The sequence below is a fragment of the Macaca fascicularis genome, chromosome 11 (assembly GCF_037993035.2).
Source record: "Macaca fascicularis isolate 582-1 chromosome 11, T2T-MFA8v1.1".
Taxonomy (NCBI): domain Eukaryota; kingdom Metazoa; phylum Chordata; class Mammalia; order Primates; family Cercopithecidae; genus Macaca; species Macaca fascicularis.
The window spans coordinates 10096608-10115372 of record NC_088385.1 but is presented as its reverse complement, the minus strand read 5'-3'; the positions used below and the strand labels follow the sequence as shown (position 1 = coordinate 10115372).

The window sequence follows — 18765 nt, the reverse complement described above, 5'->3', positions numbered from 1 at the left end:
ATTTATAAGAAATTTTGTAAGGCTTACGATGTCAAAAATTAAAAAAAATTAAGAAAAGAACATCTGTATACTATAGAAATCTTAAAACTCCAGTTGTAGGTACAAGATCAACACATGTGAAACTCTTTAGTGTTTCTACACACCAGGCATCTGAACAGTGAATATAAAAAGTAAATTAAGAAAACAATTCCAAAATAATGAAATAACTAGGAATAAATTTAACCAAAGAAGCAAAATACTTATATACAAAAAATGATGAAACATTGCTGAAAGACATTAAGGAAGACACAAGTAAGTAGAAAGACATTCCTTGTTCGTGGACAAGATGATTTGATATGGTTAAGATATCAATACTACTCAAAGCAATCTAAAGATTATTAAAATTTCTATCAAAAATTTCTACAGACCTTTTTTTTTCAGAAAGAGGAAAACTAATCCTCAAATTCGGGTGAAATTACAAGGGAACCCAAATACCCAGAACAATCTTTAAAAAAGGAGAACAAAGTTGGAAAACTCACACTTAATTTTTTATTTTTTTTATATATATATATGTATATAATTTTTTTTTTTCCCCCTGCAGGCCTCGTTAAGGCTTCCCTGAGCCCTGGGCTGGCCTCTGCCATGGCAGATACCAGAAGAAGCAAGCCTTGTCCCTGTTCACAGAAGATTCTAGCCAGATCAGGAGCTGAAGATAGCAAAAGAGGGAGAAGTCTAACCCACAGTCCCAGGCCCTGGTGAGTAAGGTTTGGTGCGAGGAGAAAGTTGATGATACGGAAGGGCGTTCCAGTCCTGCTCCTTTGGAAGTGGAGAATCCGGAGAACCTGGGGGATGCAAGATGGACAGGCTGCTGCTTAAGAACATCCAGCCTCCTAGAGAAAATTGTTGCTGTCAAGGTGACTGAATGAACTCAACTATGCCTTATTATTTTAAAACCCACTGTCTGCTTTCTGAACTGATAATCAGGAGTCCATGTGTGTCTTAAAGAACGATTGTTCATTGTAGTAGAACCCATTGGGAGAAGTCTCTTGGCTCATGAACTCCATCTGGCCACAGCTGATTGAATTAGGGGTGGATACCTAACCCAAGTTAAGCCAATCTTATTCTGTGCCCACTGCAATGTAAGATGTAAAATAGGTATTTTTGTCTCCTTGGATCAGTGCTGTATCTTTAGTGTCTAGAATTCTGCCTACTACACAGTAGGGGCTCCATGCATATTTAATGAACAAATGAATGAATAAATCTCTGTGAAGAATTTGGAATTTTGACCTTGGAAACACAGAGAATGGGAGTTGTGGAAACTGAGTCACATTGGCTGCATAAGCTAGAAATAATACCCACTCCTTCCCATATCTGAGGTCCTTGGGGCTATCTCAGTCATGACTGAGTCCTGACTCTTTCTAAAGATGATTGGACTCAACTCTTAACTTTAGGACAGATGGCTCAACATCCTAACTATAAAGCTCCTTCCTCCTTACTGCTTACATTCATTTCTGTTGCAACCAAAAACCTTTAATGACATGCTGAGAAATTTTGCACCTTGACATATCCTGTTCCCCACCCTAGGAGCTTCTCTAGGAGTCATAATCACTCCTGGCTGCACCTTGGGCTGCATCCAGATCTGCCCCACTGCCACCACCCCCAGCTCTGTAGGCTCTGGCTCTTAAGACTACAGGGACCCAGAGGCAGGAAAAAGTGGCATCATGGAATTCCATGTCCTTTAGGGCAAGTGGGAAGTACTATGCCTCTTCTCCTTGCAAGACCCCTCACTACATCCTGTCCTCAGATATGACACTTGGGCCCCTCAGGTCAGATACTCTTAGTTTTTCATCTGCTTTTACTCCATAGACACAAAGGGGAGAGACCAAAGAAATGTACAGATTCATTCAAATCCTTATTAAAAATTCTCACAGACTGTGTTTCAGAAACAGAAAAATTTATCCTCAAATCCATATGGAATTACAAGAAACCTTGAATTTCCAAAGCAATCTTAAAAATGGAGAATAAAGTTGGAAGGCTCACACTTAATATTTTTAAAATTCACTACATTACTTCTCAACTTTTCGGCTAAAGTCAAGTATAAAACTTACTACAAAGCTACAATAATCAAGACTGTTTTATTGGCATAAGGATAGACATATAGACCAATGTAATAGAATCGAGAGTTTTGGAGTAAACCCATGTATCTATGATTAATTGATTTTTGACAAGTGTGTAAAAATTCTTTAGGGCATAGTCTTTTTGACAAGTGACGCTATGACAATTGGATATCCACATGCAAGAGAATGGAGTTGGACCCCAAACTCACAACATATACAAAACTTAGCTCAATATGGATCAATTACCTAAATATAACAACTAAAACTAAATACACCCAGAAGAAAATCTAATGGTAATCTTTATGACCTTGGATTTGGCAACGGATTCTTACATATGACATGAAAAAAGTAAGCCACAAAAAAAATACTCAAATTGGATTTCACGCAAAATAAAACTTTTGTTTATCACAAGCCTCTCCAAGAAAGTGAAAAGACAATCTATAGACTGGGGGAAAATATTTGCAGATCATATAGCTGCGATGACTTTAACAGTTAGAATATGTAAAGAATCTCTACAACCCAACAAAAAATCCAATTTTAAATTGGGCAAAAGATTTATAAATGTCTAATAAGCACATAAAAAGATGCTAAGCATCATTAGTCATTGGGGAAGTGCAAACCAAAACCGCAGTCACGTATTACTTCACATCCACTAGAATGGCTATAGTAAAAATCCTGGAAAATAACAAGGGTGGGCAAGGATGTGGAAAGTGTGGAACTCTCGTACATTCTTGGTGGAAATGTACAATGATAAAGCTACTGTGGAAAACAGTTCAGTGCCTCCACAAGAAGCTAAGCATAGGAATTGCCATATTACCTAGTAATTTCACTCCTAGTATATATTGAAAACAGTAACTCAAATAGATACTTATGTGCCAGCATATATTGCAGCATAATTCACAACAGCCAAAAGGTAGAAATCACCCAAGTGTTTTTCAACTGATGAATACCTAAACAAATTAGGGTGCATATACACAATAAAATATTATTCAGTCACACAAAAGAATGATGGTCAGAGATACATGTTAAGATACTAATGAGCCTTGAAAACTTTCTTAGTAAACTAAACCAGATACAAAATGAGAAAACCTGTGTGATTCTATTCATATGAATTATCTAGACTAGGCCAATTCATAAAGCCAAAAAGCAGATCAGAGGTCACCAGGAACTGTGGGAAAGGAAAAATAGGGAGTTACTGCCTAATGAATCAAAAATTTCTATTTGTGGTAATGTAAAAGTTTTGGACACAGTGGTGATGCTTGCACAACATTGTGAATGTAATCAGTGCCACAAAATTATACTTAAAATGGTGAAGATGACAAATTTGTTATATAAATTTTATCACAATGAAACAAAATAAATGTGTAAATTAAAAAAATTAATATTCCAGACCATAAAAACATGCAGCGTGGAAATGGCTATCAGGAGAATAAGAATGAATTAAACTTAATTTTATATGAAATGAAGATAAAGGTATCAGTTTAAAACCCAGCACATGAAAATTTGATACCAATAGAAAACAGGAAAGGAAAAAAAATCTAAAAGAAAGCATTAAAATAGAGTAAAAAGAAGAAATGAGAAGATAGAAAACAATATAATCACAGTTACCTTAAGTGTAAAAATGTTTCTCAATAATTTTGAGATTACATTATTAAAGTGTCAAAAATGAGATACTTGTTTTCTACAAGAGACATTTAAAAAATAAAAAGCAGAAGTGTTGAAAATGCAGAGGTGGAAAACACATGATCTAGAAATGATAAATGCTTGAAGTGATGGATCCTAAATATCTTGACTTTTATTACACATTATATACATGAAACAAAATATCACATATACCTTACAATGTTGAACAAATAGTATGTATCAAAATAAAATAAAATGTAACAAAATTAGGGAATTTACCAAGGGCAAAATAAAGTTTAAAGCAAAAACTTTCATGATAAGAGTTTTTAATATTAGTAAAAACCATAAGAAAGTAATGACCCTGAATAAAAATGCAATTATCAACATTGCTTCAAATTAAATGCAACTACAAATAAAACAATTATGAGCATAAACAAATAAATCAGTAATTGTAAGTGTAGGTTTACTAATTTAACTATTGGAAATTTTCATATATTAAAGATGTAAACTAGTAATATCATTAATGTTCATCTAATGTATATACATTTAACACCATCAAACTCATTTAAAGAAAATCAGTCACAAAAATGGATCATACGTTGGGCCAAATAAATCTCATCCTAGGCCAAATATCATACACATATGCTGTCTGACCCAACTTAAATAAAATAAGATATCAATACAAAAGTTACCTTTAAAAATCTCATTATTGTTAAATATCTCTTGCATTAAAATGAAAGTGTAAAGAATATTTTGAAATTCTTTGAGTTGAATACAATATAAGAACAATGTGTCAACATTTGTGGAATACATGTAAGTTGATATTTGGGCAGAAAACATACAATTTTGAATACTTGTACTGAAAAAAAAAGCTAGTGAAACAAACAACTTTTGCCTTAAAAAATATGGCAAACTGTCATCCTAACCAAATTAACGCAGAAACAGAAAACCAACTATCACATGCTCTTGCTTCTAAGTGGGAGCCAAACATTGGGACACACAAACGTAAAAATGGCAACAGTAGACACTGAGGACTAAGTGGAGAGGGAGAGATGGCAGGAATTGGGGGTAAGGACTGTCAAACTAGCTGTTGAGTACCATGCTCACTACGTGGGTGATGGGTTCAATTATACTCCAAACCTCAGCACCAAGGAATATAATCTGCTAACAAACCTGAACCTGTACCCCCTTATCTAAAAATAGAAGTTAAAATTATTTTTATAAATTAAAAAAAGCTGCATAAAAATATATGAAAACCCGGATGTCTGGAAAAGTCCTTCCAGTCCAGAAAAGATAAAGATACTGAAAAAGAAGCCTTCAGAATTATTTTTAAAGTGCATGGTCCAGCTGTCAAGAGAGTTAAAAAAGAATCCTCAGATGCCAAAAATAGTGGGAAAGTGCAAATCATGAGAGGAAACAGTGCTGAAGATAGAGTTAGTCCCTAACTATCTATCTTGGAGTTAGAGGAGGTTATCTATCAGAGGGCATTGTCACTCTCCTTTAAACCGGTGTTTAAGTATTTTTTTATTTTGTTATTTTTTTAAATTGATGTTCTGCGGTGAAAAGGTATATGCAAAACTATCCCTAAAGGCTGACAGAGCTGAGAGGCCAAAGAAAGAGGCTAACAAATCCAGTTTCTCAGAAAGAAATGTTTATTTATTTATTTACTTATTTATAATTTTTACTCCAACCACTTTTTGGGTACAAGTATTTTTTTGTTACATGGATGAGTTATATAGTGGTGAATTCTGAGATTTTAGTATACCCATCACCTCAGTAGTGTAAATTGTACCTAATATGTAGCTTTTTTATCCCTATCCTCCCTTCCGACCTCCCCCTTTTGAGTCTCTAAAGATCACGATATCACTCTGTATTTCTTTGCACACTCATAGCTTAGCTCCCACTTATAACTGAGAACATGCAGTTTTTGGTTTTCCAGTCCTATGTTACTTCGCTTAGAATAATGATCTCCAGGTCTATCCAAGTTGCTGCAAAAGATATATGTATCTTATACATCTCTCTCTATATATATATCTTATACATAGACATATGTTATCTTCTTTAAAAGAAATAAATATTTAATAGGAACTTATAAACAGAGGCAATGTCTTGGGTGGCCGCAAGATATTGGATCCCCACACCCGCCCTCCAGAAAATATCCTTTATATATTAAGCTTTTTGGGTAAAACATTGTGCAGCTACTCATACCTCAGACTCTCTTGCTAAAACTTACGACCACTAAGAAGGTTAGCTCTTTATGAGGGGTTATCTATGTCACGGGAATTGTTTAAAGAGCTTGCTGCAGAACACATTGGTATGCAGGAGATAAACATCAGTGGCTGTGGTAGTTTTGCTTCAGGATGGCATCACTCTTTCTATGCAATAGGCTATTTTCCTATCTTATGTAATAATAACTGTACACATTTATCAGGTACATAGTGATGTTTTGAAACATACAATGTATAGTGATTCGGTAGGTTAATTAGAAGATCTATCATCTCAAACATTTATCATTTCTTTATTGGGAATATTGAAATCCTCCTTCCTGATATTTAAAACTATGTATTATTGTTAGCTATAGTCATCCTATAGTCCTATAAAACACTAGAACTTACTCCTCCTATCCAGCTGAATTTTGTATACTTTTACAAACCCCTGTCCTTCCCAGCCTCTGGTATACTCTGCTTTTCTTTTTACTTCTATGAGATCTTCTTTTTTTAGTTTTCTTATATGAGCGAGAATGTGTGGTGCTTAACTTTTTGTTTCTGGCTTAATTCATGTACCATAGTGTCTTCGCTTTCCATCCATGTCATTGCAAATGGCACTTCATTCTTTTTTTTAAACTGTTATGGATAAATAGTATTCCGTTGTGTATATATACAGCATTTTCTTCATCCATTCATAAACCAGTGCTTATGTTTTAAAAGATCATATGCATGTTGGATGAGATACCTGACTTGGACTTCTCCAAAGTTAGAAGTGAGATTGGATACTATCTATAAGCCAAGACCCCTGAAATGCAAAATCTTAATAGACAAATGAGAAAATAATATATGTCCAGCAAAAGACTAAAGTATGAGTACTTAACACTCAGCCAGTGTAGTTAATTGAAAGGGGAATGTAAAAGAGAATGAAAGACGAATGTTGCTCTAAGAATTTGTAACAATAGCCTTTCACTCATGTATACTTGGGGCTAGAAGTTAAATTCTATATAGCCTAAATCATTGCAAACTGAAAAGTTTAGCTTAAAGAAGTTGAGACTGCAAGTGACCCCAGTCAGCCTTCACAAAGTTAAACTCTTTCTGGCAGATGTCACTGTAAACCTGACCTCAAAGAATTCCCACAGATAATATTCTAATAAAACTGAGTTCAAAATAAAATCATAAAACATGTGAGGAACAAGCCAATATAATCAAAAGTTAGTACAAACAACAAAGTTAGTCATCAGAGCTACAAACGCAGCAGATACCAGAATTAGAGCTTATGCAGTCTGTGCAAATGCTAGGGAAGATTCTTTTTCTTTCCCTTGTTTCTCAAAGCAAGTATTACTAAACATATTTTTTCACGTGCCTCATCTTTTATTTAATTGTATTTTTCATATGACATAAATTATTACATAGAAAATTACGTAATACTACAAGAAAATTAAAATTATCTATAATCCCAATATCCACAGATAACCTCGTCATCCAGTTTATATATAAATCTAATCAAAACAGATTTTTAAAGTAACATGCTTATTATCTGTCATCTATCTATGTTGAGATCTATTTTACAATATATGTAGAAATATGTTAACAATGGTTAGTTGAGTACTGCAAATGTGCATAATCAATTTCTTCTTTATATATTTTTGTGTTTGCTAATTTTAGATGCAATAAAACTGTGTTTTATAGTAGAAAATGGAGCTTTTGATGAAAGGAACAGGTATCAGTAAAAATAAGTTAAAATCGGCAAAAATAGCAGAAGAAACCATAAATCAATATGAGATCATGTAAATTATCCACTTATTTCCCCAAACATTACAAACTAAATTACTCACTAAATAGCAAATTAAGAAAAAATCATAACACATATATGGCATACTGTTAATGTATAAAGTAGTCACAAAATTGGTAAGAAAAACTATGACATGAACAAATAAGGAAAAAACAATGAACAATTCCCAAAGTGTATATGCTATTGGTTAATCCTGTAATAATGCTTAACTGCACTAGTAATCAAATATATGTGAAGTAAAGATATTTTTGCAATCAAGGTAATGACATTAAAAATAATAACCTGCTTGATTTCGAGACTGGAATAAGATGTATATTTTTTCACTATTAACATATAGGTTTACTACTTCTACAGAGCAATTTATCAGTTCTGCAAGGAATTTGTCAAATTTCTCCCCATTGGAATTTTCCTTAAAAATAATTTACATATTACTCTGTCTATATACTAGTCATACTGGACCTTTAGTTTCTGGAATACCCTCTACTCCTTCTTGCTTCAAGACCTCGACATGATACTTTCCCACCCCAAATTTCTCCTCCTTTGTCCACCTTACTCCTACACATTATTTAGATATCAAATTAAACCATTAACCTCAGTGACATCTTGTCCATTCCCATGACCAGGTCAGGTCAACATCCTATAGTTTTTCTCTCCCAATATCATAAATATAATTGTTTAAGTTAGCTAGCTATTCATTTGTTTTCCATTAGAATATATTTTCCATTATATTGATGTCTTGTTCACTACTCTGTCCTCAATACCTAGCCAAGTTAGCATTCAAATAGTATTCATATGAATGAATAGTATTCATGCTCTATAATACTCATATTATGTTTATTTCTAACAGTGGAAAACTGAAGACAATTTAAATGCAAACGATATGATAAACATTAAGTATATTATTGTATATTTGCAAGGGGAGTTATGTACCCCTTAAAATGATTAGTATAGGTAATTTTTGAAAACATGGGAAAATGAATAAATTCCACATTATCAACATAATCTATATGGAGAACATAGTTCTTTTTACAGTATAATTTCCAGTAAGCCAACATATTTGGTTGAAATAGGCAGCAGCATTGGGTTTTCTTTTTTCTGCTATCTCTTTATCTGTACGTTCTAAACACAATAGTTTAAAAATATAAAAATATTGATTTGGAAACCTGACATAGAAAATGAATTAAGTCCTTATATTTGGGAATATTTCACTTATTAGGCCATAAGTATGAGATCAAGGCACTTTTGGAAGTTGCCAAAATAAGTCACTGAGTTTATAACCTGAGTTGGACATAAAATTTCACTTTAAAACCCAAAATTTGAAACATGCCTGTGACTGCAAGTTTGTGTAGATAAACGTGTGTGTGTGTGTGTGCATGTGTGTGTGTGTGTGTGTGTGTGTGTATGAAGCTCTAAGACAGAACATTTCATATTTCACACAGATTCTACCCTGTGTTCATCTTGTGTCCTTTGGTCAGGGACTGCGTTGAATCTTGCAGCCTTTGGATCTATGCTTCTAGAAAAATCTTTACTCAACTTTAATTGGTTCATAATCTGCCTTATCTCAAATCACTGATTATGAAGAGTATATTTATTTCATCAGTGTTTTGATCCCATATCCCTCAACTAGACTCTTGTTTCCCTAGCTATATTTCACAGATCTACGTCTATTACTCTGACTACTTGCTACACATCAAACATACACCAGTAAAAGAGGATGTTAGATTTTAAAAAATGAAAAAAATAACCCTTTAAATAATTAAAATAGCATACTGAAAAGAAGCACCACCATCTATCCTCACTTCCCTGTTCTAAATGTCAAGATTGATCTAATTTTCTTTCTTTTTTTTTTTCTTTGGGTTTTCTTGGAGAATAGGTGTCCTTGCTTCAGAAAAGTCAGGTAAAGCACAACGAGAAGTCTTATTTTAGAGCTTATTCTCACCGCTATAATTTTTATAGTGAATAGTCTCCAGGCTGATGGTTTTCCTCTAGGAAGTTTGTAGGAAGAAGTTGCAGGGTGGGGAAGCTGACTAAGCCACTGAGTTTGCATGTGAGATTAAAATCTCCTCAAAGACGAGATTCCCTGAAATGTAGTCAAAACAATTATGGAAGATTTCAGTGATTTTTAATGACACAGTTTAAAAAACAAAGCAAGAATGCAGTGCAGTGAAACAGATCTTCAAGGATTTATTCACTGGATTCTTTTCGTGGAACATCCATATCTCCCCAAGGTGTCTATGTGGCTCTGAGGTTTTTCCTTTTCTCACAGCACTTCAATTGCTGTAGTACCCTCAAAGAGGCTTGCTTTAGCTTGCTGTTTCCTAGAATTAAGATAAATGAGTGACCCCAGGGATAGATGGCTGTGGTTGTCATTCCAAACATAAGCAACAGTTTGTTTTCTGGCACAGTAAAATACGATATTTCTATGGCTATGCCTATAAAATACAAGATAAAGAGGATGATGAAAGATATTAAAACTTTCATTGCCTTCACATGAGCTTCAGTGTTGGAGTCTCTCAGTCCTGTCACATTTGATTGCATCTGCCTGTTGTGTCTCCAAAGGGAAATGATCAACAAAACACTTGTAATTAGGGATAGTGTAAAGAAGAAAATGACTCCCAGATTTAGCAAAATCTGCTTAACAAAGTATTCATTTTTAAATATGTTGAGACGCCAGACTGTGTCATTCTTCATTTTAAAATCATTAAGAATCTTCGCAATATATGCAAAATTAAGTAAGCATGAAATAAGTAAGAATCCCATCAGAAGGGGAAGAACCCTATTTGTTCTACTCTTCAACCAGAGAAATATGTAGTTGGAAAAATTTGCTATCTTCAGGAAATAGAAGATGCTGAGGCTGGTGGCAAACCACATACTTGATTGATTACTAATTACCCAAAAGTAACTAATATATTCAATTAGGTTACCAGAAGCATATATATCTGGAGAGAATATCCGTATGAATCCATCTGTAATTATTAGCCATATCAGAAAAATTCTAGAAATAGCTAAGCCGGTGAGAATAAAGCCAATTGTAGATAACTTATTCTTGGCACAGTCAATGCAGTTTACAAGTCCAATAAATCCATTCCCTAAAACCGCAAATACTGACTCACTAATTACAACAAAAATGAAGATGCCTTCCACTACACTTAGCATATCTGCTAATTCTTAATATTGCTTCTGTTATGTCTATCTTAGATTACCTGTTGCAGAACGAGGCATATATTGGCTGCTTGATGGAAGCATGACTTTCTTCTCATTTGTTATATAAAGACTTGAAATTGCCCCAGTAATGGCTTATGATGGAATTAGAAATTTCTCAATGAAGACCTTTCCAAATATATCTATAAAACGTGGCTAGTCTAGAGAATGTTCAGACTGAATGTCTATCTATAATTTGTTAAAATGCAAATGAAAATTTGTGTTTCATGGATTTTACATGTCCTGCTGAGACTACTTTACATTTAATAAAGTGAATTGTAGAGAAGGAGTGCCAAACATATACCTATAGAATGTAATGCAAAACAGAAACAAAATACTTGACTTTATCTTTTAAAATATCAAATCATTATTTATGTCATTTATAATCAATTTATATTTGTAAAGAAAATACTATGTAGAAGTGAAAAACAAATTTAGCCATTGTAGATACCTACTCTAAATGATGAATTTAATTTTTAATTAAAATTTAAGCTCAACTCTGGGTATGACAAGTTTCACAAATGTATCACAAAACTGTTGCTGTTGTTTTATACTCATGGTTATTACATCCTTGAATGCAGAAGATTATGTTGACTACCCTTGACATGAAAGGCTCAGGAATAATCTCTTCATTTAACACATAACTGTTTACAGGCACTCATTCATTTATCCAACAAGTATTTACTGAATATCTAGATAGAACAAACTCTCTCTTGATCTTTGAGGGAATATAGTGGTAGTCAGAATCTCAAAGCTTGTGTGATTTATAGAGTGTATATTCTAATGAGGGAGGCAGGAAACAAGTAAATCAACATACTGATCTAAGAATTAAAAGTGAAATTAAAAGTGAAATCTACCATTTATTGAGCTTTTATTATATTCCTAGCACTATATTAAGTATCTTAAGGTCATTTTTTTCTCATCTTAATTTCATAAGCCTTCAATCCTTTAAAAGAGCGACTATTTTTTGTATTTACATTAAAAATGAATAAACTAAGGTTTGCAGAAAAAAAGACCTTCTCTCGTTTATCCTGGCATGAATACCATAAATAAAATTGCACAATGATTTCAAAATAAAGTTAAATTAAGCATAGGAATAGACTACAAATGATAGAAAATCAAAACAAACCAACCAAAAGTAAGTAGGAAAAGTAAATTCTCATGGACTGTGCATATTGAAATTGACAGATTTAAGAATATGTGTAGATAAATTAGCTAATGTATACACTGTTTACAAAACACAAGATGAAATTTCAGAGAAGAGCAGCAAGAGACTGTCAGAAAGAAATGGGAACATCTGGGGAAAAACTTCTAGAAATGGAGAATATAATTATATAAAATGTAAATGAACTAAATACTCCAAGTAAAAATTAATATTAACAAAGAAGAATTTAAAACTCTGACCATATACTGCTTACAAGAAACACAATATAATATATAAAAAGAAAGCTTTAAAGTAAAATTATGGAAAAATAAGCCAGACAAACATTATCCAAAATAAATCTGGCATAGTTATATTAATATTATATAAAGCAGGCTTTAAGGTAGGAAACATCATTAGAGAATAAATGGGGAGTGTACTTTATAGTGATAAAAATGCTCAAATCTACAGAAAGATAGGGTAATCCCAAAAATTTATGAACCAGATAAACTACCAAACATTTACAGAAAAGGAAAAATAAGACAAATCTATAATCATCATGAAAGACTGTAAAATATATAACTCAATAGCTTAGCCTAGAAACATACCAAAAATCAATAGATGGAAAATATATGAAAAAACAATTGACAAACTTGTGTTCAACAGTAAAATAACTCATATTATTTTCATGTGCACATAGACTGTTTTTATCAAGAGTGATCATATGTGAATCCAAAAGAATATCTCACAAGTGTTGAATGTTCCCTGAATTCAAAGGAATAAAATTAAGTTCAATAATAAACAGATAACTAGAGAAAGAAACAATTTACTAAGACAAAAAAATTCTAAATACTCAAGTCAAAGAAGAAATAACAAAAATTAGAAAAATATTTTTAACTAAATAATACAGGTTGTGTATACCTTATCTGAAATGTGTGAGACCAGAGCGCTTTGGATTTTGGATTTTTTTTTCTTTTTTTTAAATTTTGGAATATTCACATCATACTGATTAAGCATCTCTAATTCAAATATTTGAAATCCAAAATGTGCCAATGAGCATATCCTTTGAGTGTCATGACAGAGCTCAAAGAGTTTCAGATTCTGGAGCATTTCAAATTTCAGATATTTGGATTAGGGATACTCAACCTGTAATAAAGAAATGACTTATTAAAGTTTACATAATCCCATTAAAGCCATTCTTTGAAGGAAGTTTGTAGCCTTGAATGCATCTTTTAGAAAGGAAGAAAGGCTAAAAACAGATGAATTTTGTTTTCATCTCTAGAAGCTAGAAAATTAAGAGTGAAAGAAAATTGAAGTCAAGAAATTATAGTAACAGCAGAAATCACCAAAAGAAAAGAACTAGATACAGTAATATACTAACGTTGGTCAAAAGAAAATACAAATTACTACAGTCCTTAGAGATAACAAAAATACAGCCTGGGTGTGATAGCTAATGCCTGTAATTTCAGCAGTTTGGGAGACCCAGGTGGGAGAATCACTAGAGCCCAGGAGTTTGAGACCAGGCTGGGAAACATAGTAACAGTTTATCTCTACTAAAAAATAAAAATAAAAATAAATAATTTATCAGGTCATGGAGGTGTGTGCCTGTAAGGGAAGCCAAGGTGTAAGTATCGCTTGAGCCCAGGAGTTTGAGCTTGTAGTGAGCTATAATTGGGCCACTGCACTCCAGCCTGGGTGACAGAGTGAGACCTCATCTCTCTCTCTCTCTGTACATATATATATACACACACACATATACATATATATATTGTATAATGTTATATAATGTACAGTTACGTATCCTTGTGTATAATCTTTCATGATAATGCAATACTGTGAACAGCTTTATACAAAATTTCATCAAGAACACTTACAAGACAATTACAGGCTAATATAGCCAGAATGTAGATGCAAAAATTCCAAACAAAATGTTAACAAAATAGAATCCAGCAATATATAAAAGAATAATTCATTATAACAAATGAAGTTTTAAAAGCTAATAGATTAAAATGAAATAATTAAAGATATAGTCAATTAACACAAAAGAAAGCCAGAAAAAGGACAGGGGGCCAAAAACAAGTGAGATAAATGAAAAACATAGAGCAAAATGCAAGACTTATAGCCAACCATACTGATAATTGCATTAAATATGATTTGATAAACTAATTAAAAGATAGAGATCATCAGAATGAATAAACGAAAGCACAATGAAATGTTATGGTTGGAAGATAAAACATTAAACATAAAGGCACAGATAGACTGGATGTAAAGGGATAGAAGAAGCTATACTATGGAATTTGTAACCATAAACAGCAGGACTAGTTCTATTCTCAAAGTGGCCATATTATCAAGACAAGTAGAAAAATGGAGGGATGTTGTATAATGATAAAATATTCAATTTATCAAAAATATTTAACAACCCTGAAGGTGTATCAGACTAATAATTGTGACTCAAAATAAATAAAGCAAAATCAACAGAATTAAAGCAAGTGATAGGCATAGCAAAGATTTAAAAACCCCGTTGCTGTGATCTGCATGTGTCTCCTCCACAGTCTATATGTTGAAACTTAATTGCCAGTATGCCGGTATTAAGAGATGGGTCCTCTAGGAGGTAATAAGGGCAGACCTCTCATGAATGAGATTAATGATCTTATAAAAGAGGTGTGAGGGAGGTGTTCATCCTTTTTGCCCTTTCACCTTCTACCGTGTAAGGACACAGCATTCCTCTCCTCTGGAGGATGCAGCAACAAGGAGCTACCTTGAAAGCAGAGAGCAGACCTCAGGAGACATGTTTATCTTCAACTTCCCAGCATCCAGAAATGTGAGAAAATAAATTTCCATTGTTTATAAACTACTCAGTCTAAGGTACTTTGTCGTAGTAACACATGGAATAAAGAACTCTCTCACAGTAATTGTTAAAAGAAGTAAACAAACACCAGTAAAAATAGAGAAGACGTGAACAACACTTTCAAGAAACTTGATCTAGTTTACCCTTCTACAAAATTATATCTAACTGAAGACCAACCATTCTTTTCAAGTGCATGTGGAAATTTTGCTAAGATTAATTATACTCCAATGAACAAAATAGTTCTCAATAAATGTCTCATTTTTAAGATGGATGTGATAGCCTTTTGTGACTTTCCACATTTAACCCAAAATGAAAGTTCCTTTTTACAGGAAGGAAGGAAGGAAGGAAGGAGGGAGGGAGGGAGGGAGGGAGGGAAAGAAGGAAGGAAGGAAGGAAGGAAGGAAGGAAGGAAGGAAGGAAGGAAGGAAGGAAGGAGAAAGAAAAGGAGGCCAAATCAAAAACGTTATAATTCTTTCATGTTTACATTTCCTAAAATGCTGAAATATTTTTGTGAATTTTCTAACAAAATCCATTTTTGGATGGCATTTCATTAAAACTATAATTTATAAAGGTTTGGCATCACTTTGTAGCTAATTCTAAATCTTGACATATGGTATACCTCTTGGATATTCTTTGGTATAATTCACATAATGTTTCATAATTTTAACAAATATAGTCCTTATTTATTACTTAGCTATGCTTTTTGTCACCTTTAGAATTGGGAAAATATTGTTACAACACATTTTCTAATGAATTTTGGTTGAAATGTAGGAAAACTCATGTTATCTGAATATTTACTTGCATACGGTATCATTTCTAAATTATTTTAGAATCTGAATACTATTTATTTCTATTTCTCATTTCATTCTGTTTTGGTAGACAATAGTACCATCTCCACGTTGTTCTTCTCCCCCTTCAAGAATGGTAATAAAAGCAGGAGACTGACTTGGGCAGCAGGATTCCTGAATTGCTCTGAACCCTTACACAGTACTCTGGTGAGTGACCATCATCACTTTTCTAGTTCTTTGTTTCCAAGTATTGGGGAATGTTTTCCCAAGTCCCTAGTAAGCTACTTCTATATGGCCTCTAATTCTTTTTCTACTCATTGCTCACATTTTCTTAAAAATTTTCAAGAAGTTGCTTATTGTATTAGTCTGTTCTTGCACCGCTATAAAGAAATACCCGAGACTGGGTAATTTGTAAAAAAAAAAAAAAAAAGAGGTTTACTTGGCTCATGGTTCTGCAGGCTGTACAGGAAGCATAATACCTTCCGCTTCTGGGGATACTTCAGGAAGCTTCCAATCATATTGGAAGGCAAAGAGGGATCGAGCCATGTCAGATGAAGGGAACAGGAGCAAGAGAGAACAAGAAGGGGAGATGCTATACACTTTTAAACAACCAGATCTCATGAGAACTCACTGTCATGAGAGCAGTGCCAAGAGGGGAGGGTGCTAACCCATTCAAGAGAAATCCATCCTATGATCCAATCACCGCCCACCAGGGCTTCCTCCAACATTGGGGATTAAAATTCAACATGAGATTTGGTGGGGACACAGTTCCAAACCATATCACTCATATTTTATGGAAGGTAGTTTTTATTCTGTAATTGATTTCCCTTAGCCATCAGTTTAGTCTGAATTTTGTTTACAGGCTTTTTGTTGTTATTTTATATAATGTATACACATTGTACATGTTTTTGTAGTTTGGCACATCTACCTTTTCCTTTGAGGTTTCAGCCACTTCGCTTATGATTAAAAATGTCTTCTTCTCAAGATTAAACATTCATCTTTATTTTCTTTTGTCCTTTCACAATTTTTACTAAATTAAAAAAAAAGAAATTTTAAGATATTAAGCTAGCATTACCTCCTCACAACAAGTAGTTCACAATACTTGTGAAGATTCTTGGTTGCATAACTAGAAACCAACTTTAATCAATTTAATTAGAAAAATAGTTTGTTGGAAGGGTATGGGTAACTCATAGAATTGATAAGTACACTTGAAAATTAGTATTAGACAAAAACCAAGAATAGGATGATAAAGGCAAACTCCTGCCACAGAACAGCCTTTGTAAGTTGCTTTCCCCACTGTCAGAGCTGGTTACGCTCATGCTGCCACTGCCACTGCCATCCTTAAATTCATTTTTCATGAAAAAAGGAAAATTAAGTTTTTTCACCTACTGTAAAAAACCTCTAACAGATTTTGGGTGATGTTCATTCTTCTGTATGTCTTGTAACTCAGTTAACGTATGTTATATTGCATTATAAGGGAATAATAGATGAAAAATAGATATTTTATAAACTATGTATATATTTATTTCCATTACAAAATAAAGGATAAATACTCATAACAATTATAATCTTTTTTTCTGCAACTGGTTGCATGGTTGTAACTAGTATTTATCATTTTCTTCCACTTCAGCTGTAATATGGTTTGTTTGTATCCCCACCCAAATCTCAACTTGAATTGTATCTCCCAGAATTCCCACATGTTGTGGGAGGGACCGGGGGGAGGTAATTGAATCCTGAGGGCCAGTCTTTCCCATACTATTCTTGTGATAGTGAATGAATCCCATGAGATTTGATGGGTTTATGAGGAGTTTCTGCTTTTGCTTCTTTCTCATTTTTCTCTTGCTGCCATCATTTAAGAAGATCCTTTCATCTCCCACCATGATTCTGAGGCCTCAACAACCACGTGGAACTGTTAAGTCCAATTAAACCTTTTTTGTTCCCAGTTTTGGTATGTCTTTATCAGCAGCATGAAAATGAACCAATAGTCAAACTGGTACCAGTAGACTGGAACATTGCTGAAAAGATACCTGAAAACGTGGAAGCGACTTTGGAACTAGGTAACAAGCAGAGGTTGAAACAGTTTGGAGGTTCAGAAGATAGGAAAATGTGGGAAAGTTTCGAACTTCTTAGAGACTTGTTGAATGGCTTTGACAAAAATATTGATGATGATATGCACAATGAAATCCAGGCTGAGGTGGTCTCAGATGGAGATGAGGAACTTGTTGGGAACTGGAGCAAAGGTGACTCTTGTTATGTTTTTAGCAAAGACATTGGTGACATTTTGCCCCTGCCCTAGAGATTTGTAGAACTTTGAACTTGAGAGAGATATTTAGGGTATCTGGCAGAAGAAATTTCCAAGCAGCAAAGCATTCAAAACCTGACTCGGGTGCTGTTAAAAGCATTCCATTTAAAAAGGGAAACAGTATAAAAGTTCAGAAAATTGGCAGCCTGATGATGCAGTAGAAAAGAAAATCCCATTTTTTTGAGGCGAAATTCAAGCAGGCTGCAGAAATTTGCATAAGTAATAAGCTGAATGTTAATCACCAAGACAATGACAAAAATGTCTACAGGGCATGTCTTAGGTCTTCGTGGCAGTCCCTCCCATTACAGACCCGGAAATCTAGGAGGAAATCATGGTTTCATGGGCTGGGCCCAGTGTCCCCATGCTTTGTGCAGCGTAGGGACTTGGTGCCTTGTGTCCCAGCCACTCCAGCCTTGTTTAAAAGGGGCCAACGCAGAGTTTGGGCTGTGACTTCCAAGAGTAGAAACTCCAAGCCTTGGCAGCTTCCACGTAGTGTTGAGCCTGCGGGTACACAGAAGTCAAGAATTGAGGTTTGGGAACCTTTACCTAGATTTCAGAAGATGTATGGAAAGGCCTGGATGCCCAGGCAAAAGTTTGCTGCATGGGTGGGGACTTCCTGAAGAACCTCTGCTAGGGCAGTGCGGAAGGGGATTGTGGGATTGGAGCCCCTACACAGTCTCTACTGGGGCACTGCCTAGTGGAGCTGTGAGAAGGGGGCCACTGTCCTCCAGACCTCAGAATGGTAGATCCACTGACAGCTTGCACTG

The 18765-nt window shown here is 34.1% G+C and overlaps 2 protein-coding genes across 3 annotated transcripts in view; one reads left to right on the top strand and one right to left on the bottom strand.

Moving 5' to 3' along the window:
* The window catches only part of LOC135966153 (uncharacterized), a 133482-nt gene extending 116736 nt beyond the window's left edge, over nucleotides 1-16746 (top strand). The window contains exons 2-3 of one of the 2 annotated variants that reach the window (XR_012419963.1): nucleotides 581-734; nucleotides 15788-16746. The gene's annotated coding sequence lies outside the window, so the exon portion shown is untranslated. Of the gene's footprint in view, nucleotides 1-580; nucleotides 2492-15787 lie in introns of those variants that run through there. The other variant, XR_012419960.1, reaches the window with a different exon arrangement.
* Nucleotides 9824-11248, bottom strand: TAS2R10 (taste 2 receptor member 10). The gene has a single exon (XM_005570140.4). It carries the CDS (start codon nucleotides 10872-10874, stop codon nucleotides 9951-9953), a length of 924 nt encoding a protein of 307 aa, XP_005570197.3. The 5' UTR covers nucleotides 10875-11248; the 3' UTR covers nucleotides 9824-9950.
* Nucleotides 16747-18765: the final 2019 nt, after the last annotated feature.

Bases quoted from the DNA above. Each gene is read 5' to 3' on its own strand.
- TAS2R10 (XM_005570140.4), bottom strand. From the start codon at position 10,874: ATGCTAAGTGTAGTGGAAGGCATCTTCATTTTTGTTGTAATTAGTGAG.